We start from the raw sequence: 25,473 nt of genomic DNA on the forward strand, positions 1-25,473 counted from the left end.
ATAAAGTTATCTACATCTTCAAATTGTTTTCACCCTCTACTTCTTTTGGAAGTCATCATTTGTTGTTGCTTTTCTTTCGACAGTCCATTTTGATGCGTTTCATCCACATTAAAGTTGTAAACCTCTCTTCAAACAAAAAGATCAGGTTCATATCTCCTATATATGGTTCTCGATATGATACGAATAAAATACACATGAATCCAAAGCAAACAAAACGGACGCACTGGTCTGTTGCATCAAAAGAAGACACAACAGGATGCTGTGAAAAGTCATGTGGGACATTATTGTGTTGATAACCTCATAGAGCGTTCTGTCAGTCTTATTTGGGAGGTGAGTTTGTGAGACACTTTGCGTTTCCATAGACACCTTCAACGGAACAAATGCCCGATCTGAAGCATCAGATGTGTCTTACTGAGTGACTGATCCAGAGTGATTTACTGTGTGGCGACTGCTGATCGGGTCGGCGTCCATGAGTGTCCCCTTGACTTGTAACAAACACGGGTCCTCTGGTGTTAGCGCCAAATTGGCTCGGCTGGTCCGACCCGAGATGATTATGTTCAACTGCTATATGTTTATATGCTTTTATTAGCTCTCTGTATCAATATTCCAGTTCACGAAGAATAGAGTGAAATGTGTTCCCTCGGACAGCAAAAATAGCTGCATACCAACTTTGAACCATGAGCAAAATAAAAGTGAAGGGGTTGTACGTATTTGTGCATGAAAAGAAATATGTAGACAATAAAACGAAAATATCATCAGTCCAACATCACTTCAGTTTGCGGAAAATGTGCGCGTGTATCTGCAGCTATTGAGTGCGTCGAGATGCTAGCGGCTAGCAAAAGATATGGCGGAAATGATGTGACAATATTTCCATTAGATCTACATCTTATGAGTTGTGGTGACGTGCTGATTTTTGTCTGAAAAATGTCGTCACAAGATGAGTAGCAGTCGCTGCGGCAAATGTGTTGATCGCTGATATCATCCAAGTCAGGCAACCGCTTGGAAGACTTATTTTGATGGCTCATTGTAGCGAAACCAAAACTGACTCAAAGCTATAGTATCTACCAACGACATTATTGAGAGTTTCTTGCACTAACAATACACTTTCAACTACACTCATCAGCCCTGAAGACACATCATGTCTGTCATGTCATTTCCATGCCGGTATCACCAGACTAGTCCAATAACACTGGCTAAAAACAAATATTGCTTAAAATATGACTTTTTTAAGAGCCTAATACACATGACTCTGAAATGCAAATCTGAACTTTTTGCTTTATGTGATAACTGCAAGACATCACATACTGAAGCAAAGCACTTCGTTCATTCTTCACAATAAATGGAAAAAAAAAGAAAAGAAAAGTTTCACATTCATTTTTGGGAGTCAGAAGAAAAGAAGCTTGTTGCTATTTCCTCCAATGAGAAAACATTCATTTTGGCTGTATCCAGTGGAAGTAAACGCTAAAAATGTTCAACTTGTGAATAATAGTTTCCATATTAAATTGTTATTCAAGTTGTTATGAATACATTTTCTTCATCGTGAGGCCATTTCTTCTCTCAACACACTACTTTGCTTGAGTACTGATAAACAAACAGCAAACCCTTCACTTCTTTCGGCGTAATAATGCCATTTCCCCTGTGATTAAAAACAGCTTGCGATCCTCAGCGGCATGTTTCACTCCATCACTCCGCTCTGAAGGAGCCCCTCGCTTCTTCTTCCTGCGTTACCAAATCTAATGGTCCACTGACATGGGGATGTGGTGGCTGCACTTCAGTGCCACTCCTGTGTCTATTTCTATTTCAGTGAGTGACTCTGTCTCAAGGTTGACTGGGAATTGTTAATAGAAGGGGCCGCGGCTCTTCCCTGCGAGGCCATGGCACAAAACAAAGCACTTTAACACAGAAACCGTCAGAGGCCACATCGATATTGATTCTCCAGGCAAGACACATTTATCTATATATTGGCCTCCATTACAGCTAACAGATGGGTGAGGACACTGGTCCAGGCAGCAGCAGCGCTGGCTGGCTGAGCAGAAATTGGACCTGGTGTCAATCCTTCTTCAGTTACTTGCTGCGACTGAGATGCAGCATCGCTGCCACCGAAACACAAGTGAGTCCACTGGAGTCAAATAAAAGGAGACATTTACTACCGTGAGTCCACTAATAATTGACGTCTTTTTGTAAATGTCGATGTCACAGGATTTCAAGGCGACTTCTTGGAGGTGAAGCCAGATCTAATCATATAGTCAGGAGTATTGCTGGCATGTGGCACCTGGTACAGCTGCTGTGAACAACTGTGTGCAAGTGAACGTCACATGTCCATGCAATACTTGTCTGCCATATTAACCCTAAACGTATCAGATTTGATACATGAGTTTTTCAGATCTTCTCAATGGCAGTGTGATTCTTTTCCCCCTGAAAAACTTGTGTGTACTATCAGACACATGTAGTGCACATATATATCATAGGGTTAGCAGTTCACTCACTGGAGGGCCTTCCATGACAAGGTGGATTTTGAAGAAGAACTTTGCCAAGTTTGAAAAGGCAACGGTAGAAAAAAGTCCTTTTTTCTTTTTTTTTTTATGTTTGCAAATACACATGTCGGATTTGTTTGTGACCTGATCTATCAAATATGATACAACTTGAAACACATCTATGGATTTTTTTTTGTTTGTTTGTTTGTTTAGAGCGACCAATAAAGAGACCAAGTTCAAAGAATTGGATTTATTTAAAGGTTTGGGCTTTACAGGGTTAAATTAATCTACTTAAATACAGGTTTTATAATTCATGAATTGTGATTTCTCTTATTTTGACAGCAACATTATCAAATATACGTTGAATTTCAGCTGGTTTGTTTTGCTGTTTTCTGCATTTGTTTATTTATTTATTTATTTTGGGGGGGGGTGGTAGGCGCAGAAGGCTTGCATGCTGAAGGTTTTTTGTTTGTTTATCAAGTTATTTTTTCCACAATTTTTCCTCATTTACCCACATTCATTTATATGTTTATGACATCACATTGTATAGTGCGGTTCATGTGAAGTTGTTCCCTGAGCACTAAATGTTATACGCGAATAATTCACATTATTTTATTCAATTCATGGTTCTGTTCTGTCATAAATGAATAGAAGTTTGTTTGGACAAGAGGAATCTTTGTAAGATTTTAAAAACTACGACACAGTGGTGTGGATGAACATGTGGTCACTCTAAAGCCAGATGGGACAGTGGTTCCCTCCGCTCCAGCAGAACAGCTGAGGAAGCCTAAAAGGGGAATTAACCACCCACTCAAAGGCTTTGGTCTGATCCCCCAGGTCACTGGCCACAGTCAAACTCCAGTTTGGGAGGATTTAGAAAGATTTGCAACACACAGCTCACAATCAATGAGAGGACAGTCCCAAACATGCTTGTGTCGCAAGGTGTGATCAATAATATAAACGCTTTGTCTATAAGATCACTGCATTCATTTGATATATTTACGTATCTTTTCATCCAGAAGATGGCGACAAAGTACCAAAAGAATCACTTGCGACTGGTAAACTCTACGACACCGGATGGTGAACAGCTGCAGTTTGATCCGGTGTAAGTTCTGCCGCTCAGGATTTTGACCCACGACAGGTCTCTGGGTTGGGCTGCCATGACGTGACAGTTCACCGTTATCCGTTCCCAGCAAAGCGTTTTATAGCTCACCACACAAAGGTGCGGTCATGACACTGACATCCCTGAAGTTCCCCTAACGCACGTGTTCACCATGTTGTGACTGCGTGGAAAAACGTCGATTTCACTTTCCTCTTGAGCGACCTGAGGGTACAAGATGGGTACTTCATGGTAGTATCCGCCCCACTACCTGCTCATTTCAGGGGCTTTAAACCATTGACAGTGATGGGGTGATGAAGCTGACACTGAAAAGGAGGACAAGGGTTCATGAAGCGTCATCGCTCCATCAGCAGATGATGTCAACACAACAGTGCAGGTATCATGAAGCGTCATCGCTCCATCAGTAGATGATGTCAACACAGCGGTGCAGGGTTCATGAAGCGTCATCGCTCCATCAGTAGATGATGTCAACACAGTGGTGCAGGGTTCATGAAGCGTCATCGCTCCATCAGCAGATGATGTCAACACAGCGGTGCAGAGTTCATGAAGCGTCATCGCTCCATCAGCAGATGACATCAACACAGCGGTGCAGGGTTCATGAAGCGTCATCGCTCCATCAGCAGATGACGTCAACACAGCGGTGCAGGGTTCATGAAGCGTCATCGCTCCATCAGCAGATGATGTCAACACAGCGGTGCAGGGTTCATGAAGCGTCATCGCTCCATCAGCAGATGATGTCAACACAACAGTGCAGGTATCATGAAGCGCCATCGCTCCATCAGCAGATGATGTCAACACAGCGGTGCAGGGTTCATGAAGCGTCATCGCTCCATCAGCAGATGACGTCAACACAGCGGTGCAGGGTTCATGAAGCGTCATCGCTCCATCAGTAGATGATGTCAACACAGCGGTGCAGGGTTCATGAAGTGTCATCGCTCCATCAGTAGATGATGTCAACACAGCGGTGCAGGGTTCATGAAGCGTCATCGCTCCATCAGCAGATGATGTCAACACAGCGGTGCAGGGTTCATGAAGCGTCATCGCTCCATCAGCAGATGACATCAACACAGCGGTGCAGGGTTCATGAAGCGTCATCGCTCCATCAGCAGATGATGTCAACACAACAGTGCAGGTATCATGAAGCGCCATCGCTCCATCAGCAGATGATGTCAACACAGCGGTGCAGGGTTCATGAAGCGTCATCGCTCCATCAGCAGATGACGTCAACACAGCGGTGCAGGGTTCATGAAGCGTCATCGCTCCATCAGTAGATGACGTCAACACAGCGGTGCAGGGTTCATGAAGCGTCATCGCTCCATCAGTAGATGATGTCAACACAGCGGTGCAGGGTTCATGAAGCGTCATCGCTCCATCAGTAGATGATGTCAACACAGCGGTGCAGGGTTCATGAAGCGTCATCGCTCCATCAGTAGATGATGTCAACACAGCGGTGCAGGGTTTATGAAGCGTCATCGCTCCATCAGCAGATGACATCAACACAGCGGTGCAGGGTTCATGAAGCGTCATCGCTCCATCAGCAGATGATGTCAACACAACAGTGCAGGTATCATGAAGCGTCATCGCTCCATCAGCAGATGACGTCAACACAGCGGTGCAGGGTTCATGAAGCGTCATCGCTCCATCAGTAGATGATGTCAACACAGTGGTGCAGGGTTCATGAAGCGTCATCGCTCCATCAGCAGATGATGTCAACACAGCGGTGCAGAGTTCATGAAGCGTCATCGCTCCATCAGCAGATGACATCAACACAGCGGTGCAGGGTTCATGAAGCGTCATCGCTCCATCAGCAGATGATGTCAACACAGCGGTGCAGGGTTCATGAAGCGTCATCGCTCCATCAGCAGATGATGTCAACACAGCGGTGCAGGGTTCATGAAGCGTCATCGCTCCATCAGCAGATGATGTCAACACAACAGTGCAGGTATCATGAAGCGCCATCGCTCCATCAGCAGATGATGTCAACACAGCGGTGCAGGGTTCATGAAGCGTCATCGCTCCATCAGTAGATGATGTCAACACAGCGGTGCAGGGTTCATGAAGCGTCATCGCTCCATCAGTAGATGATGTCAACACAGCGGTGCAGGGTTCATGAAGCGTCATCGCTCCATCAGCAGATGATGTCAACACAGCGGTGCAGGGTTCATGAAGCGTCATCGCTCCATCAGCAGATGACATCAACACAGCGGTGCAGGGTTCATGAAGCGTCATCGCTCCATCAGCAGATGATGTCAACACAACAGTGCAGGTATCATGAAGCGCCATCGCTCCATCAGCAGATGATGTCAACACAGCGGTGCAGGGTTCATGAAGCGTCATCGCTCCATCAGCAGATGACGTCAACACAGCGGTGCAGGGTTCATGAAGCGTCATGGCTCCATCAGCAGATGATGTCAACACAGCGGTGCAGGGTTCATGAAGCGTCATCGCTCCATCAGCAGATGACATCAACACAGCGGTGCAGGGTTCATGAAGCGTCATCGCTCCATCAGCAGATGACATCAACACAGCGGTGCAGGGTTCATGAAGCGTCATCGCTCCATCAGCAGATGACATCAACACAGCGGTGCAGGGTTCATGAAGCGTCATCGCTCCATCAGCAGATGACGTCAACACAGCGGTGCAGGGTTCATGAAGCGTCATCGCTCCATCAGCAGATGATGTCAACACAGCGGTGCAGAGTTCATGAAGCGTCATCGCTCCATCAGCAGATGACATCAACACAGCGGTGCAGGGTTCATGAAGCGTCATCGCTCCATCAGCAGATGATGTCAACACAGCGGTGCAGGGTTCATGAAGCGTCATCGCTCCATCAGCAGATGATGTCAACACAGCGGTGCAGGGTTCATGAAGCGTCATCGCTCCATCAGCAGATGACATCAACACAGCGGTGCAGGGTTCATGAAGCGTCATCGCTCCATCAGCAGATGATGTCAACACAACAGTGCAGGTATCATGAAGCGCCATCGCTCCATCAGCAGATGATGTCAACACAGCGGTGCAGGGTTCATGAAGCGTCATCGCTCCATCAGCAGATGATGTCAACACAGCGGTGCAGGGTTCATGAAGCGTCATCGCTCCATCAGCAGATGATGTCAACACAGCGGTGCAGGGTTCATGAAGCGTCATCGCTCCATCAGCAGATGACATCAACACAGCGGTGCAGGGTTCATGAAGCGTCATCGCTCCATCAGCAGATGATGTCAACACAACAGTGCAGGTATCATGAAGCGCCATCGCTCCATCAGCAGATGATGTCAACACAGCGGTGCAGGGTTCATGAAGCGTCATCGCTCCATCAGCAGATGACGTCAACACAGCGGTGCAGGGTTCATGAAGCGTCATCGCTCCATCAGTAGATGATGTCAACACAGCGGTGCAGGGTTCATGAAGCGTCATCGCTCCATCAGTAGATGATGTCAACACAGCGGTGCAGGGTTCATGAAGCGTCATCGCTCCATCAGCAGATGATGTCAACACAGCGGTGCAGGGTTCATGAAGCGTCATCGCTCCATCAGCAGATGACATCAACACAGCGGTGCAGGGTTCATGAAGCGTCATCGCTCCATCAGCAGATGATGTCAACACAACGGTGCAGGTATCATGAAGCGCCATCGCTCCATCAGCAGATGATGTCAACACAGCGGTGCAGGGTTCATGAAGCGTCATCGCTCCATCAGCAGATGACGTCAACACAGCGGTGCAGGGTTCATGAAGCGTCATCGCTCCATCAGTAGATGATGTCAACACAGCGGTGCAGGGTTCATGAAGCGTCATCGCTCCATCAGCAGATGATGTCAACACAGCGGTGCAGGGTTCATGAACGGGCTCGAACGTTGGTTGTCCCATCTTCACAGGGCAACAGGCTGGGTGCAGCACTGACAAATATTCATGTTGACTCAACATTTGCAGCTGATATTTTGGCGCAAGTGCTGTCCTTCCACTGATGTCTTCAAAGCACTATATCTGTTGAACGATGGATTTACCAATGGATTTAACTGACGTGCAACATGTCTTCCATATGACTGAGGGAAAAAAAATACACAATGATTTTATAAATGCTGTAATAAGGGAATAAATATCAGTAAATACGTTTACTCGTACCAAGTGGAGACAGAAATGTGGAAATAAATATGGAAATACAGGAATCTGTAAATCAGTGAATGAAAATAAAATGCAATAATCCAGAGTAAATAAATGTATAAATGCTGCAGTAATGACAATTTAAACTAATTGTGCAATAATTTATTGTATTCATTTCAGAATTATATATACAGCATATCTATCTATATGCTGTATATGTATATCTATCTATATCTATATATATATGTGTGTTTTTATATATATATATGTACATATATATTAAAAATTCATGTCTGAACAACATCACAATTTCACGATCTAAAAAAAAATGTGAGCTGCTGTACTTAGGACTTAAGTTGTCCACACTTATGAAAGCTGTTTTCAAAGCTGGAATTTAAATATGAGATGTTTCTGAGGTTTTCTTAGTTCAGTCAAAAATGAACTGCAAGAAATCCTCAGAAAGGTCCCCAATCCAACAGCTTTGTTTGGTTCCACTCCATGAGCCTTGTCTGTCTAACTGTCATGGCAACAAAGAAGAGCTGAGCCAGAAGGTATGAAACATTTCAACCATTAGCCTGGAGTCTGGAACAAGTTTTCAAAGATGTCAGAACCTGCTCAGAACACAAGTTGAGAAGCACAGTTGACGCTAGTGGAGCAAGTGAAGGATTTCCATAAAGGCAGTCTAATGTAAAGAAAAAAAAAAAACCCTGAAAATAAACAGGGTGATGGATTTATTAATTTATCGACAAATCAAAATAACACAAATCATTAAAATGAGGGTCAATAAATAACGGCCTTGATATCAACTAGGACTATGAAGAAGCCACTTGTGCAATCACTCAGAGCAAAAGAGCAATTGATGAACTTTATTTCATTGAATTCCAGTGCATCAAAGAAAGAGTTGTGAGAATCTGAAGCGCACAGCAGGCATCTAGTCTGAAGCTCATACCAGAGATGGAGCGATGCTCCGATGACGTCTGTGTGGACGATGCTTAAATATTGCTGCTGATATTGAGAATAAACACAACTGAAAGGCAGATCTGACTTTGTCACGTTGTTCATACACTTTTTTTTTATACAATGAAACAGTGCAAATTCATGATCGCACGACAAACATCAATACAGACACGTCCTAGTTTTTCATTAAATACAGAGGATTTAAAATCGTTTTTCTGTTGGATCCTTTTTTTTTTTTTTAAATATATATTCATTGGTAAACAATGTTCTTTCTCCCTTTAAAAGTTCAGTGCTCAACAGATTTGTTCACTTGAATGTCGCTCACACACACACACGCACAACACTAGGAATGAAATGAGTCATATTCCAAGTTTGGTCAGCAACTTCCGCGACATGGTGGTGAATGTTGCAGCAGGGCAGCATCCGTTTCCCAAAGACGACCAGGACCCTCGGCGCGATGGTTCCCTCAGACAAAGTGTGAACCTGTGCTGATGTCAAACACGTCTACCATGTCTGGATATGCATATTTAGAATGTGTGAGATAAATCCTAAGACCTGAGAAAATCCCCCTTCGACACGGACGTCATGGCGCCCCTGACCAGTGCCATCACAACACTCACACACACACACACCAAACAAAAACAACAAACACAGACGGTCGACAGTAAAATGTTGCAGGTCACCTTCATCCATCCTTATTTGCACCATGTTTTTTTTTCTTTTCATAATATCAAGTAAACAAAGTCGTTAAAATCTACTCATGGCGAAGTGACATGGGGGTCGTGTCATCTTTACACGGACAAATTGTGACTGCTTCAAGTCAAACTTCCCTCTGGGCCATTTTAAATTTGCACATTAGTAAAAACACTTCCCACCCTCCGCCCCTTTCCTCCATCTCCCTTCCAGCCTCGACTGCCCTCCATCTCAACGCTTGTTCTCTAAGGTCAGTGGTCCCTTCGCACGTCATCCCATCCAGAGATTCCTTCACCTCTTTTCTTAATCGGCTTTCTTCGCGACAGCAGGAGCAGAGGACCTGGACTTGCCGATGTAGGCCTCGAAGAAGAACTGGACAAAGAGCACGAAGTAGCTGAGGTACATGAGGGAGGACCACACAATGTTCTGCATGTGAGAGGGACACTCCTGGCCCTGCTGCATCCAGGAGTACACCAGGTAGTTAACCACGCAGCCCATCAGCATCTGGGTGATCTGGGTCAGCGTGATGAACATGGCGAAGTTGCGCGACAGCTTGAAGCCGGCCGCTCGCAAGGCGTAGTAAGAGTACATGACGGCATGGACCAAGTAGTTCATGGTCATGAACCAGCCTCCGCCGGCCACCATGTCCTTGTAGGAGTACCAGGAGTAGAGCAGCACAGTGATGTGGTGGTACCAGTGGAGGAAGATGAGTTTCTGCTTCCTCAGGACAATGAAGAGAGTGTCGCCTGCAGATTGATGAGGACAGAAAGGTCAGAGAAGAAAGTGCAAGTATGAATAGACAATGGAAGCAAAGTCCCGGGTGGATGTGCTGCTCCAGCCAGCAGAGTTAGTCCAAGTTCTCCCAGGACTTTTCATGTTATGGTCACTGTCAGAGAGGAATGTTTGCTCTAGAACACATCCTTGTTAAATGAGGGTGGGGTGGTCATAAAGCATCGGTTTTATGACCACCCCACCTTCATTTCACCCTCAAACAAAAGTAGACATATACATTAGAAGCAGAGTAAGAACACTCTCCCAGTGTCATACGTGCAGACACGAAGGAGTTAAACCCAGTCAAAATCTGGAAATGCATGACTCCCTCGGCTTTACTTCCTGTTGATTCTTTAGTCCAAAGGCAACGCTCCCTCTAACTCTTCATGTGACTGAGCGCAAAGACGCAAACTCTCTGGTCACTTGAACCACGGTGAGCGACTGGTTGTCGTCGGCTGTGGTGGCAGCTGTAATAGCTTATAAGCTTTTAAACAGAGATAGGAATTTGCTATTTACATAACCCACATTGAGAAATGGAAAATGTGGAATTTAAAAATAAAAAAGGTAAAAGTAAAAGCCTTTCAATTGTCTTTGAATTGTATAGATTATTTACACATTTGTTCAACTGAATCATAGTGTAATATATTCACAATATATTATCAAGAATCATCCAATACAATAAGTAAACTAACCCTCATTGAAGTCACATGACACCATTGAGGGTGCTGGATATCAAAGAACTTCAAGGAACTTTTATAAATATTTATCCACATTTATCCGCACATTTTGACCAAACATGAGCGACTCTAAGAGAAATCAGCTCTTAAACACCAGCCAGCACCAAAAGTTCACTTCAAATAATCGGCTCTTATAGTTGCTGTTCACTCCATTGTGTGTGTAGCGATGTCACTCAGTGGACGATGAGCTTACGCACCGCAGGACTGGTGGAAACTGTTGGCCAGGAAGGATCCACACGGTCGAACGGCGCAGTCAGCGCTTCACTTTATTGGTCTAACGTCACAAGGCTTTATGTCTTGACGGCAAGAAGCCTTGTAGTTCTGAAATTGCAGTCATTTATATTCAATTCAGGATTAATTTTGTTGCACGGCGAAGATATTTTTGTGCGCTTAGATCGTATCAGCTGTGCATAAATGTGCAGCGCGCAGCCTAGAAGCAACATTGTCCAAGAGTGATCAACCCTTCTTGCCTCACGTCACCAGGAATGAAAGAGTCATCTTCTGCACCTGGGAGCAACAACCAGCAACATAGTCCATTTCATTTGAGAAATCTCTTTTATGTAAATGACAAGAGCGAAGTCTCAAATGTGCACCATGTCTGACCCATGACACGCCATGTTCGGATCACTTGCATCATGTCACAATGACTCGCGTTTCTCAGTAGTCAATGTTCGGCTGCAGCACTTACCCAGTTCCGGTGCTTTACTTAGCACAAATGCATAGGCCCAGAATTTGCTGACCGGCCCGTTGTAGAAGCTCTGGTCACAAACCGACTGTTTTAGCCCTTTGGTCATCAGGATGTGCATCATGTAGCTCCCAGTACGGATGGCACCAAATATACTGAAACACCAAAGAAGGGACACAATTCCACTATTACTGTGGGCACCAAGGAGGGCGAAAGGCAGTTTCCAACTTCATTTCAAGGGGCCACACAAGTTTGAGATTTTCAACAGTAATATCAGCCAAGTTTTCTTAAACTCAGATTTGGGTGACATAAATCCTTCACACAAGTCAGTGTGTTTAAAGCTGTGAATATTTTCTTCAACAGTTCTCCTTACATTAAAAAAAGGCAAAACAAGCTCAAAGCATTTGAGTTGACATACAAGTAAAAGATTCCTGTCAACACTCAAAGATACTCAACAGCAGAGCCTGTAAACTACATCCTGAATCACTAATAATTGATTCTAGAAACATAATACTCCACAATACTAACCTTCAAATTATTTGCAAAGCAAGGTTGAATGAAAGGCTAAGATTAATCGATTCACAAAATCACTAGAAAGGAGTATTGGATATCTAATAATGTCCTACCTGAACACAGCAAGTGTGAGAGACCATAGCACCAGTGGTTTCCTCAACTCGAACTTCTCCCTCTGTTTCATGACATGGCGTCCCCCGAGGATGAAGGCAGCGTAGAGAGCCGAGAAGAGAAACGACTTTTTCCTGTGACACAGAAAATGACGGTTAAAAACAACAAGACAACTGATAAGACAACTCCAGGCAGCCCATTCTCCTGAGGCATCATCTATCCTGACTTGTGTGTCCTATGTAGACATCCAAGTGTTGCATTTTGATGCATAGGTGTTTCAAAGAAGTAACATTTTCATTGCATTGAATTCCCCCACTGATAAAATCGAATCTAAAAGCCACTTGAAGAGAGTAGCTATAAATGTTTTTCATGGACGTGTTTGAATGCATGAAGTCTGAGTAGAAAGCCAATGAACAACCAAGAAAAGGACAAATAAAGCCATTCAAATTGCCATTGCTGAGAATGAACAGTGCGACTCATGCTCATTTCATCCAGCTCTTTGTCACTCAGCAAGTGATTTCCAATTCCTCCTCAGAAAATGCAATTCACACTGAATCATTTCAGTCAATATTTTTTTGTCAATCTCAAATATTTCTCTGCACTGTGAAAAAAGGATTAAATCCGAAGTAAATAATTTCATCGTCCACTGGTTTGATGGTTTACATAAGTAGAATTTCTTTCCTCTGAAACTTCTACCTGCACAGGTTTCCTAACATTCAGCCCACAAAGAAACGTATACAGCCTCTAACAAGAATAAGCAAAATTCAGTCAGGCGGATTTCTCAGTGGCATGTTCTCACATTAAGACACATTAAGAAGTGGCCTTCACTTGAGTTTATCATTAGATGTTTCTCCAATTCCTCCTCACACTTGTCTCTACTTCTTACACACCATCTTAAAGTTCATTGCACATGTCACCAGCTTGTATTAACAGGCCAGCACAGGAGCAACATAAATAAAGTACTGCAAGGGTAAAAAAAAAAAACCACATAACTCCCTCAGATTTCAGTCTGACAGTCAAGCGACTTGATTTCACAGTCAGCACTAGTATGTTCACAGAGGCTATGACTGTAAATGTGAGTAATGTAGCAACAGCAGTGCAGATGGGTCTGGTCCGCCTGTTTGTCACCATCTCCAGATTTGGTCCCACAATATGAGCATTTGATCAGAGTTTTGAAGCCCAGGACTGTCAAAACTACTAATCTATAGAGGTCTCTATCCACTATATTTTAGACATATGTCACAGATCATTTTAACAAGTTATTTCACAATAAATATATCATAGAATTATTATTTTATTGCCCAGTCCAACCAAGAATTTTGTAGAAAAACTTGCCAACTTCACAGATTGTTCCTAGCACAGCAAGTAAGTTCCCACTAAAACCAATGCTCCAGTAGCATTCTGTAATGTGCCTGTTGCGAATGTATAGAATCAATATCTGCTCTGGTTTCCCCGGTAACCGATAGTTGTTGTTGGCAGTTATTACAAAGGGCGCTAACAGAGAAGGCTTGAGTGGTGATGCAACACCTTAGAGAGCGTCGGACAATGACGAGTCGCATTTCTACAACATTTTTTACATTTTTGCTACATTTTTTTTTAGTTTGACAGACAAAAACGTACATTACAACAAACATTAAAATGTGGAAAAACTCGACGGGCTGCTGAAAATATGGAGGTTAAAGCCAAAAGTGACACATTGAGTTACAAGTCTTTGTTCCCAATAAGCAGCCATCCCAGGTCCACCGACCGTCACTATTGACTTGTCGTATACAGCAGCACCTTTCACTTGCAGCTGGTTTTCTCCATAAACTTTTAACAAAGGAACTTCATTCAGACTGGTTGAGTTCTTTTTTGGACTCTGCCTGTGATGTGATGTGACCTTATCACATCTCACACACTTTTAGTTTCCACTATAACAAACACTGAATTTGGAAGTGTTTCTACAAGGTTATCATAGACAGTTTCAACATTTGCACGCACAAAAAAAGAGATTTATAGGCTAAAAGCTTGGACCACATCATCCACACTGCTCTTGCCAGCGGCATGATCAATAAAATAATGAGTAACTCCGTCTACATATCGAACACCATCTGCCACATTAGGTTTCAGATTTGTAACGCAGTGCATTTTTCTATTTACTGAGGTTTTGCAACACCTTAACAGCATTTGTAAAGCTTTGTATTCATGCTACATTGCTTTAATGGACAATTTCATAATGTGGAATCATTTAACAAGGGATGTCCCGGCACCAATGACAGCATCTGCCTCAATACTGACATATTTTGTGGAACTCGTACTTTTTAAATACTCGGTCACGACACCACTGGATACCTCCTACAATGTTCACATGCTGTATCGCGTTTCCCCTTCAGTGCATCACAGGTTTTGACAGGGCTGTCAACTCTCATGCAAATGAGGGTGGCTCTCGTGCCACACGCACATGCCCGTTCTCACGTATTAAATATACTTCCCAAAGAGTGCCGCAGTGACAGACCTCTGCCCTACTTCAAACTGCCGACGGTTCGATTATTTTTGTGAGCTCCAAATGGCACCGCTTCAAATTTCACAATAAAACACAATCTGTAGACATATTGACATTTTACTGAGATAGAGCAACAGGAACATTAAGATACGGACTGTATCTGTGTGTTTCACACAGCACACATACAAGTGTGAAGGACTTTCTTTGGCGTAGTAACCCGGCGATGAACCAGGACGCATATGCTGATATATAATATCGAAGACCGTTGTAACACAGTTTAGTTTTACCCTACAGATGACGTGTTGTCGCAATAGTAATCCTGCGTGTCATGTGTGAATTTTTTTTTTTTAAATCATACTAGAAAATGGTTGATATGGTATTATTAATGACTGGTATCCGTACTCAAAATGGGCAAGTACTCAAATGTTGCTCAGCAAAAAAGCAGTATCGGGACATCCCTACATATGACATATACATTGTGGTCATATGAGTGATAGACATGGCTTCTCAAGCCGTTCCTGTATTGTAGTTCAATGTGAATGGTGAATATATTGTACAGCCTTGATACATTAGTTATTTTTTGGGATTCATCAGTTGAAGTCATCACAAACGAAGAAGAGTATTTGATTGACTTTAGAAAACATTCCTAAAATACCTTCAGCAGATGACTATGTATTACGTTCTTTCTTTACAGAGTTAAATTTAAGCCAGTAAATAGTCACACAAAACTTTGTTTAGATAGTGAAACTCGTAGCCATCTAAGTACAAAATCCACTCCTTTATCAACGCAAATCCAAGTGTCCGATACGGTTATTATTTTGAATTGGTTTTGCTGCGATGCAATGCTATCATAGTGTGCATACATGCTTGTGCAGATGAAATGGATTACTGATCAATTGTGTTCAAGCTATTCAGAGTTTGTAGAGGGAGTGGCAGCTGATTTGGTACAAAGCCTGTGTGTCTTATTACTCCCCTTTTTCTGTTGACATAACAGAAATAGCCGCTCAAACTATGCTTTTGCTCCAAGAAGTAGTTTTAACAAATTCACCAGGGGAAAAAAAAAACCCACAATAATGCTGAGCTTCATGAAGCAGTGCACCTGGGCCGACGAGCCACCTGGAGCAGGGTAAACAATCTTTCATGGGCTCAGCAAAATTCTAAAGGCAGCTGTGCCATCTTGAAAAACAGGACTGTTTTGGACAGTTATTTCTGGAAAACTCTTCAGATCAGCCAACTCCAGCTGCAAGACAACCTTGCACACGTGTCATTGACATTATGAATTGAATACATTAACAGAGACGAAATTAAATCATAAATCATGTCCGTCTCGTTCTTATTACATGGATTAGCGATGACGTACATGACGAACTTATGAACTTGCATCAAGGGTGGCATGCTGTCAGGTTAAAGTTATGTGAAGTCATTAGTTGTTGAGTGATGTTCTTTCTGTGCTTCAGGAAAGTTAAACAGGACATATGTAGTGTTGATGGACGCCGGGGTTGTACAAGGTCACCAGCATTGGTTGTCCAAGGTACTGCACTCGGAAGACAAGACTTGCAAAGCTTTCTGCTTCATATCATCATTCTTATTATCACAGTGTCCATTAGGGATGGGCGATAATTTATCAAAAAACAGCCAAACACAATCTCCACGATGACAATTCTGCATCTCACGATAAATTCGATATGTGACACACTGGCTGCATTGGATTTGCACACGTGAACATGACGCGACCGTGACGGCACACCGCGCTCTCCAGCTCCGCGGTTTGAACGCTGACACTGCCGTGTGACCGTTGTGGAGAGTGTGGTGGACTTTGATTCATGGTGTTAGTTTTTAACTTAATTAAGGGAACCTTTGATAAAGACATTGGTCGACTCCAAGAGTCTCTGGATCTGTGTTGACTTTATTAGATGGAGTGGTCCTCATAGGTTCTCTGACGCTTTGGTTCATATCAACACATGCAGGTTTCCTGCAACGCTGGCGCCTCAGCGAAACACAGTGGTGAAAATAGTTGGATATTGGACAGAGCTCCGCTCCGGTATTGTCGGCGGCGTCCTCTTCCGCGTCCCCATTAGGGTTCACTGATCGCGGACACACTCTCATAGGCAGCGCTAATGCTACAACCCGGCATCAGTTAGGGACCATCAACAAATTCAAAAGCGTTCAAAGTATGAGTGAAATATTAAATAAGGCAAAGAAAAACAAACATTTTAGGAGAGAGAATTGTGAAAATGTTTTTCATCACACAAGACAAAGGACAGTTTGTATCATGATTTTGAGAAGAGAATATGACTAAATGATCATTTACTGAGATACAGCAGACAGCTCAATTTAACCCCTAAATAAAACCACCAAGTTCTCCGAGAGACATGAAACATTGAATTTCTCATCTCTACACTTGGTTAACTATTATATTTAGACATAAACAAATAATGATGCTGGAGACAAACTTATTGCCGAAATTACTACATTTAATCGTGATAAGTTTTTTTGTCCATATCGGCAAACCATAGTGTCCATCTACTGCAGCACCATTATAGCAAAAATAATGATATTGACTACTTAATAATTCATCATTATGACCCACGATAATCGTCCAGCCCACAGCTGAAGACTAAACACCCACAACAGGAAAGAGATCAGCCTGCCCACAGTCAGAGGTGGACCAACTGGAACTCAACACTCAAAGACAATGGAGGTAATTCTACACCAGGGTTGTCCAAACTGTTCCACAAGGGCTCACACTGGGTGCAGGTTTTTGTTCCAACCAATGAGGAGACACCTCCTTTTCACCAATCACATGTCTGGAGACTGAATTAGTTGGATTAGAATAAAGGGCCTTGAGATGAGGGTCAGTCTGGTGCTGCTTGTTTCAGATGACACCTCATTGGTGAAACGGTGTGTGTTTGAACCTGAACCACCCCAATCCTTTGAGGACCAGAGTGGACACTACTGGTCTAAACTAAGAAGTGCAACTGAAGTATTTGCTATAGAGGCAGGTGGTACTTTTGGGGAGAAGACCCAAACAACTGCACGATAATGACCAATTACAGAAGCACCGGTATCATAATGGCATCCCATGAGACACACACAAATCAATTCTCCCTCAAGAGCTGGATGTCTCACGCCAATATAAATATGTCAACAATACTTAGCACAATACCCTGAAAGCAATTAATAAACAAATTCTAGGTTGCAGCTTTTAATCTCTAAATTTAGGCATCTGCCAGGTAGGCTGTGATAGGTTTATTAATATATATTGAGAGCAAAAATAGCTCTCAACACAAGCTCATGTTCAAACCCTTCTATTTCAACACAACCACAAAGATGGAATTTGAAAAATAATTTCTGTAACAGAACAAAATGAAAGGTCAGGAGTCAGCATCAATTCTTTCAAAATCACTTCAAGAGAGAAAATGCCACTGCTTCCTTTCCTGGAACAAGAATGTCAACAAACACAGACTGGCATTTATAAGAGAAAGCACCACACTACATCCACCACACACGCAAAGATAAGCATCAGAGATTCCGCAAGGATTTTTTTTTAAACTGTTTCAGATGATATGCTTCTTTAAATTTAATAGGAACGCTTATAGGTCCAAGTAAAAACCTGCACCTGGTTTATTTGCTTTTATTTAAACCTCAAAATGACTGTTGTAATCTGGACCACTAAACCTGAGGTTGAGTCAAGACACAGACCAGGGGATCCAGGACCAAGACTGGTCTCAGGTTTGGTGGTCTCCATTACAACACTACTTGAAATGCACCAGAGGTTACAGGATATGCAGTAACGTTTGAAGTTCTACTCTCATTAAAAGACAAAAAAACAAAACATAATTATATGTGGATGAATGAGTCAATCATATTAAAACTATACATTTCAAAGTCTGCAGAAGGGACACATTGACCACACTGTTAAATGATGTAGAATCATACATAGCTGAGTGGTATTTAAAATTACTGCTGCCCACACAGCCTCCCAATGGCTCGACTTAAATGGTGTAAAATGACACCAATGTACAGAGACCTAATGTAAACACACTGCACCTGAGCACCTGCTCTTGTATGTTGTTTTTTAATCTGTGGATTATCACATAGTAAGAGATAGGAGCGGAAGGGCCAGTTATTTAAGGTACCATCACAACATTTACCGACTCGGCTCGATAAATAAAAAAATATATTTCAAATGACACATACAGAAGTCTCTGTATCTACTATTTGAGTACAGCAGCGCTACACTATCAAGCAGAACACCAGGTTCCTGATCTGGACTGCACCGTCCCAACCCCTTCCCTCAGACTTGGTGTCCAAAGCTGCAGCCAACCTGCCTGTATTAGCTGGCCCAAGAGATTTCACCTATTGCGTAATCCTGAGTGTGCAGTCTGAGGATGAGTCTGCATGCTTGTGTCACAGAGCGTGAGTCCGACCAGATTACTGTGTGTTTACATACTCACACATGCCTTCTAAACCGACAGGCCAATGAGGAGAGGGATGCAGAAACAAGCAAGCATGTGTGACCGTAAGGGTTCTGGGTGTCTTTAAAGGGATTAAACAATGTCAATGATAGACTCTTCATTATTAAACAACATGTTTCCAAATCAATGGCACACTACATCATTTATTTGGCTATTGGGTCATGCAAATTTGAGCCATGGGTCATGAAATTGAATGTATACTTTGACAATAAATGACATTATTTAACATTGCTGTGTTACGAAGGCACATAGACCCAGACATAGCAAGTCTGCAGGGGCAGAGAGAAAGTAGACTGTCTATTGATGCCAACACTGGCACTGCTAATGAATTTCCACGACAACAGTCTTTAGCACTTCACTCACAACATGATTACTTTCTCCTTCTCAAATTGTATTATATATAATTTTTATTCATATTATTTTAAAAATCTTAACCATGTTTGCTATTCTGTAATCGACCAAGCTTTAAAACTTTTATTCAGCTTCAGCCACAAATGTTCATTTTGGTAAAAACAAACCCTTGAATAAAGAACTTTAAATACATAACTTCTGTTTTGGGGAGTGAGACATCCAATAAATATTCAAAATCGTGGGTATCCACAGACATTGTCATAAACTACTGGAATTCTGGTATCATAACCCCCAAAAAAGACCGTCTACTCACTGTCTGAATTACTTGCTTCACTTCTAGTCTGGCACTGTTTGACACACTGGCCTGGAATGCTAGAGACAAGAATATTGATCTTGTTTTGTTTGGGGGAAAAAAACATTGACGTAAACATGAGTCGACATCAATGTGATGCCCAACAATGGAATTGTTACTCATGAAATCAATTTGTCTGTAAATGAGCAGAGTTGTAAGATGATCATGAAACAACAAGCTTAAAAAGCTCCACATACAACAGACATATATTTCCAACAAACTATATATGACACCAACTGTGTTGCTTGTTTGCATCTTATGTGTCAAAGACGGATAGATGTGATTTGACTGGCCAAGCAGAGCTGAGTCCAGGCACACTGCTGGCAAATTTGATCAGAACTGACCCACATCTTAATCTGTGACCTCGGCGGCGGTGGAAGAAGCAGCCATGTGGCCAACAAGCCTGGGGGATGATGCGGTCACTCCCGTTTGGCATCATTTCTTGGAAGCAGCGTGCACAACCCAGATTCTAAAGATTTCACTGCAACACCAATTTCAATGCAAGCAAACTATATTTTTTTATCCCACTATGTTTCGCAAACAGACAAACATGGAAAAAAGCACTTTTGTTAAACACAGAATTAGCATGGGTACAGTGATGCACGTGATTAAATACAGTAATTTCTATTGGACCAGACAAAAACATCAACACCAGGGAGGATACTCTTCCTCAGAGGCGTCTCAGAAAGCACTAAACAGATTCACTGGGAGCGAAGGCTACTGAAGCCCACCTGCTCTAATGCACAAAGTGAGTCAGCATCTTGAGAGAAATCTGCGTTTAAATGCCGGTTACGCCACCATTCAAATTAGACCCACACATGAAGTGTGTGGTTCCCAACTCTGTGTTCTCTCCAGTGATGCAGAACACATAAGCACCGCTGTCTCCTCCCTCACTCATGGTTCCGGAGACACTCCGATGACATCATCAAACCCCCTTTCGCCTGCTCACCACAGCACAACGTCTGCATATGTTCACATCAATATAAACAATGGAGTAGAAAGCACACAGACAAAGACAATACATCCCAGCTCAAGTGGACAGACAAAGTAGTGAGGCTTTAGTTGCAAGTGAACTGAAGTGTGGAGTGTGCAGTTACATGGAGTTCAACTGAGGCGTTCCTGACAAAAGCAGAGTGGGTGTGGCTGGAGAGAACGTGATTTTAACTCCATTGGGTTGGACTTATACTCATTTCCTCATGTAAATATAATATAATATAACATCATATCATATCATATCATATCTTATCATGACTCTCAGACCACTATATTAGGTCCTCTGTAACATGCAGGTGGCAAATGATCGATTCAGTAAACCAAAGTCCCAATAGAGAACAGGAAACTGATTTGAAAATCTGAGCATGCAGCACTATGGAAACCAGAGTCCAAAAGCTCAGTAATGTTCAACAATTTCCTTCACTAAATACAATTCTGGAACAGAGCAGGATCAGTTGATGCTATTGTAGGGAACCAAAACAGAGGGATTAGCGATAACAACACTGGTTTACCATTCAAAAATAGTCAGCAATAAATATTTACATTTCAAGGCAGCAGTTGAGACTGAAACATGTCATCAGAAACCTCTAAAATAAAAGCTAATTTGCTCAGTGAAACACCATGAGCTGACCTGCCAAACCCTTTAAGAACCAACGTTATCTTCGGTAGAGATGAAATCAGATTAAGTGTATGTTTCCCTGAATGAATAAGACATTTTCAGTGTGACTGTATGCCCTTGCTGGGTCCTGCACTAAAGTGCCTCCATCAGCTATGTGCCCTGACCCCAGTCTGACATCATTTGCCGTGGCTCAGAGAAGTCAGCACAGATATGCTGAAACATGATTGGCTGCTGCTCAGTCAGCAGACATCAGACGGCACGAATGATTGGCTGCTCGGCTGTTTGAAGCAGGGAGTGAAGGGCACTTGCATGCTGCAACTCAGACATAGCTCAGGTCCTTCTATCACTCGCAGATAAAGAAACACCTGAAGCACAGAAAGGAATTTTTTTGAGCGGAATGCTGAATAATGATTAATATTCTGACTGAACAAATGAAATACTTCATTTGTTATTGTCAGATCCAAATTCTAACGTTACCCAACAGTCTGTTCACAACGGTTCACAACAAAACTAACTGAGATCAAATCACATATGCCACTGCACTGTATATATATATATATATATATATATATATATACAATATCGATATGGCGAACTATCGCGATATTTCACCTTAAGATATATTATCGATATGATCTTGTCGCGTATCGATTATTTTTTATAGTACAGCCGCTATACACGCTTTCATCGTCCCGTTGTCACTGAGGACTGTGTGCCACCGTCTTACATATCATCCAGCGTCCAGGGAGCGCTCCAAAGCACAAAAACGACAAAAGACAAAACAAAACAACGGCGCTATGGCGGACTCAATTTGTACTTTTGTTAAATTGTAAATTGTACTGAAAAATACAAATGGTATGTTGAATCAATTTTACTCCTTGTTTGTTTTTGTTTCACCTCCATAAACACACAGATAAACTGTTGGTTATTAAGAGCAATGTGTTGGCAATTGCAGTATCACCATATTGAGATATTATCGTTTATCGCACATCGTATCGTGAGGTACCCCAAGATTCCCAGCCTTAATATATATAACTTTGGTGTTGTTTTGCTGTCTTAGGAAAGTTACTTTTTGTACTACTTCACATTTTACTAACCAGGGAGGAATCTCTGAATAAATCGAAGTTGGTGTTGGGCAAGAAAAAAAAAATATTGGCACACCCCTTCCAGTTTCTGTCGGGTATAACCACAGCTGCTCACGCGACCAATGATATCCCGATGATTGGTCGAGGTAGTCATTGCTTTTTTTTTCCTCCATTAGTCATTAGTCTCCATCAAACCCAAAAGAATGTGTTGAGTCATTATGAGCAAAAACATCTTTAAGTGCTCTAATATGAAAAACGAAACTGATAGTTGGCAAAAAGTGGACAAAAAGAGTCAGTAAGTTGCGTATTCAATGTGGTAACATCCACAACACAGGAGAAACGGAGGTCAATATTTACCAGTGTCGAGCTAAGAAGCTACACAGGGGAACAACAATGTGTTCTGTCGTTCCACAAAAGAAAATAAGAGCATTTAATTTACCTGACAGCAATAGAGAGCAATATAGGTGTCTGACCTTTCACGTTCCACACACTTGCAGATGTAGATTCATCATGTGTAACACTTAACTTGTCTGAATCATGTAACAGCCAATATTTATTCAAATGTAATGACCACAAAAAGCAAAATAGTGGAGACTATGTGAGTCCATGGAGGATAGCTCAAAATGTACATGCAAATCCCGGATTATTGTCCACAAGCATAAAGCCTGTGACCCACAATGGACGTCCTTAAATAAGAATTTCCTATTAGATGGTGACATGTGAGATAGTTTAAGAAGTCATGAGGCTGTGGGGCGATATTCACAGGCACGTATTGCACATGAAGGCAGCGGGGTAGTGGGTCGCCCGTGGGATCCACGGCTGACCTTTCAATGATATCGCGGTGACTAGGAAGGAATCACGGCGAATCAAGGGCAAATCCTTGCAGCCAAACATGATTTAATGTGGCCAGACGCGCTTCAGTGTGCCACAGCATCACACATAAGGCCTGCGTGCGCTCGGTCATCGCACAAAACAAAGGCTACTGTATACAAAAAGAGTAGCCTGCGGGTGAGCGGAGATCAAAAAGCGGGGGTTTATATGAGGCTAGCAGCTTCAGGTTAACACGGTAGCCGTCAGAATCGCGGTGTCGCCTCACCAGTTCTCCTGCATCCATCGGATGGCTTCATCCTCGTTGAACTGCCGCTCAAATTCGTACTCTTGCAGGGCTAGCACCGACATGCTGACCGCGGGGTGTTGGTGGTTGAAGCCGCTGGATGAGGAAAGTCAACGGAGGAGGTGTGTGTGTGTGTGGATTCAGTCGGTCTCTTCGTGGCCCGGGACTCGCATCGCTTGCGCGGCCGTTAGCAGCTCGCGTGTGTGCGCGCGAGCAGATGCAGCTTCCTCCTCTACCGGCTGCGGAGCCGACGCCCTCTTCCACACCGAGGTCTCCCCGAGGTCCTATCGCCTGTTGAGTCGCCGTTCCACAGCTCAATAATATCGGATCACAGAATAAACTAGCGTTAGAAAAGATCAGATCGCCTTTATTATACCCTCATTGTGGTGTGATTTCTCTCTTAAATGCACATGTTTTCATCGACACGTTAAACGTTGCAACAGAGAGGGGAAGTGGAAGCATGAGGGACGCTCACTGACAGGAAGCTTCATTCCAATATCCTTATCTGTACTCTTCACCATTACCACGTGATAACTGAAATAGTGAAATCAAATATACCAGCCTCCAAAAAGTCCCCACAAGAGGCATCTTAATTAAATCATTTCTCACGAGGTGTGCTTCACTCAAATTGTAGAATATAATTATCGAAATATAACCCCCCCCAACACATGTATTAAGAATAAGAAAATGAAGGGGAAAATGAATCTAATGATGGTTTGCTGCTCTTGTGAAATATGTTAAAATATAGTTAAAATATGAAAGAAATGTGTGTTATTTTTGAAGCTGGAATGGCTGGTTAAAGCTTCACCCAGACAAAGAAATATATTTACACACTTTCTCCAGATTTGGTATCACTTTGTACTGACACTTTGACAGGTACCTCTCATAACTTGACTATTAGGACGTTCAGTCCTTCAGAAAAGCAGACATTCAATGAAGTCATATTCTCATCGCACATTACCGAATATGACTCAGGCAACAACAATACAGTTATTTTACCAATATATATGTGGTCTGATTTTTTTTGTTTGTTTGTTTTGGTACGGCTTTGGCTACACCGTCTTTGACCTTTTAACACCACAATTTATTGATTTATTTATTGATGTATTCTTGCTTATCTTTGTTTAAAAACATCCAAGAAAACTATTGAGTTTCTGAACTTGTCGGCTTAGTGGCTTAGTTACTATGAGACTGTTTTTAGACCCATATTGCCACCTTGCCGTTTGGTATTTACAGTGTTAAATGAATGATTTTAAGCTTATTTGTCTGCAAATATGTTTTTTTCTGTAGTGTCTTTCACAGAAATAATGTTCTTTTCCTCATCCTACATCATTAGTTTGTCCAGTGCAACCTATCTCCAGTCTGTCTGAGCACATCATCCTGAAAGCTCCCTGCGGAGCAGCACTGATGTCCTTACACCTCATGGGAACTCATCATGACTGAGTCCGCTGCACATCACTGTGCACATTCATTGGTATCCAACGGTTGTTCAACTTGTACAGGCACTTTAACATCATTGTTTGTTTTGTTACTTGGGTGGGGGCTGGTCGCGGGAAGGATTACAAGTCCTGACTTGTTTCTGTGAGTTAAAAATTAAGACGTGGTCTATGGGCTGCAGATGGAGCCTCAGACAAAGAAAGCGGCGTCAGGAAAGGTAATTCAATGACCTTCTAAGCTGTTTTACTGATGAAGTTTCGGGTTAAAGGGTTGTCTTTTATCTAACATTCGCCTTCAATCGACAGATTCTCATGCCTAGTCCTTCCTAACAGCCTCTACTTCAAAAACATAGATAAAGCCCTTCATATGATTTGTCAGTATTTCCATCATACTCACAAATGTT

The 25,473-nt window shown here is 42.6% G+C and overlaps 1 protein-coding gene across 1 annotated transcript; it reads right to left on the reverse strand.

Moving 5' to 3' along the window:
- Window positions 1-8,035: 8,035 nt before the first annotated feature.
- elovl6 (ELOVL fatty acid elongase 6) lies at window positions 8,036-23,698 on the reverse strand. Its single transcript, XM_053879201.1, has 4 exons — window positions 23,616-23,698; window positions 12,162-12,293; window positions 11,539-11,690; window positions 8,036-10,088 (listed from the first exon to the last, which is right to left on the reverse strand). The coding sequence occupies exons 1-4, from the start codon at window positions 23,696-23,698 to the stop codon at window positions 9,646-9,648; spliced, it is 810 nt and encodes a 269-aa protein (XP_053735176.1). The 3' UTR covers window positions 8,036-9,645.
- Window positions 23,699-25,473: the final 1,775 nt, after the last annotated feature.

Source organism: Synchiropus splendidus, chromosome 11, assembly GCF_027744825.2.
Source record: "Synchiropus splendidus isolate RoL2022-P1 chromosome 11, RoL_Sspl_1.0, whole genome shotgun sequence".
In the NCBI taxonomy this organism is placed as follows: domain Eukaryota; kingdom Metazoa; phylum Chordata; class Actinopteri; order Syngnathiformes; family Callionymidae; genus Synchiropus; species Synchiropus splendidus.

Bases quoted from the DNA above. Each gene is read 5' to 3' on its own strand.
- elovl6 (XM_053879201.1), bottom strand. From the start codon at position 23,698: ATGTCGGTGCTAGCCCTGCAAGAGTACGAATTTGAGCGGCAGTTCAAC. The intron at 12,294-23,615 runs GTGAGGCGACAC...TCTGTGTCACAG, and splicing joins CGATGGATGCAGGAGAACTG to GAAAAAGTCGTTTCTCTTCT. The intron at 10,089-11,538 runs GTAAGTGCTGCA...ATCAATCTGCAG, and splicing joins AAGTAAAGCACCGGAACTGG to GCGACACTCTCTTCATTGTC.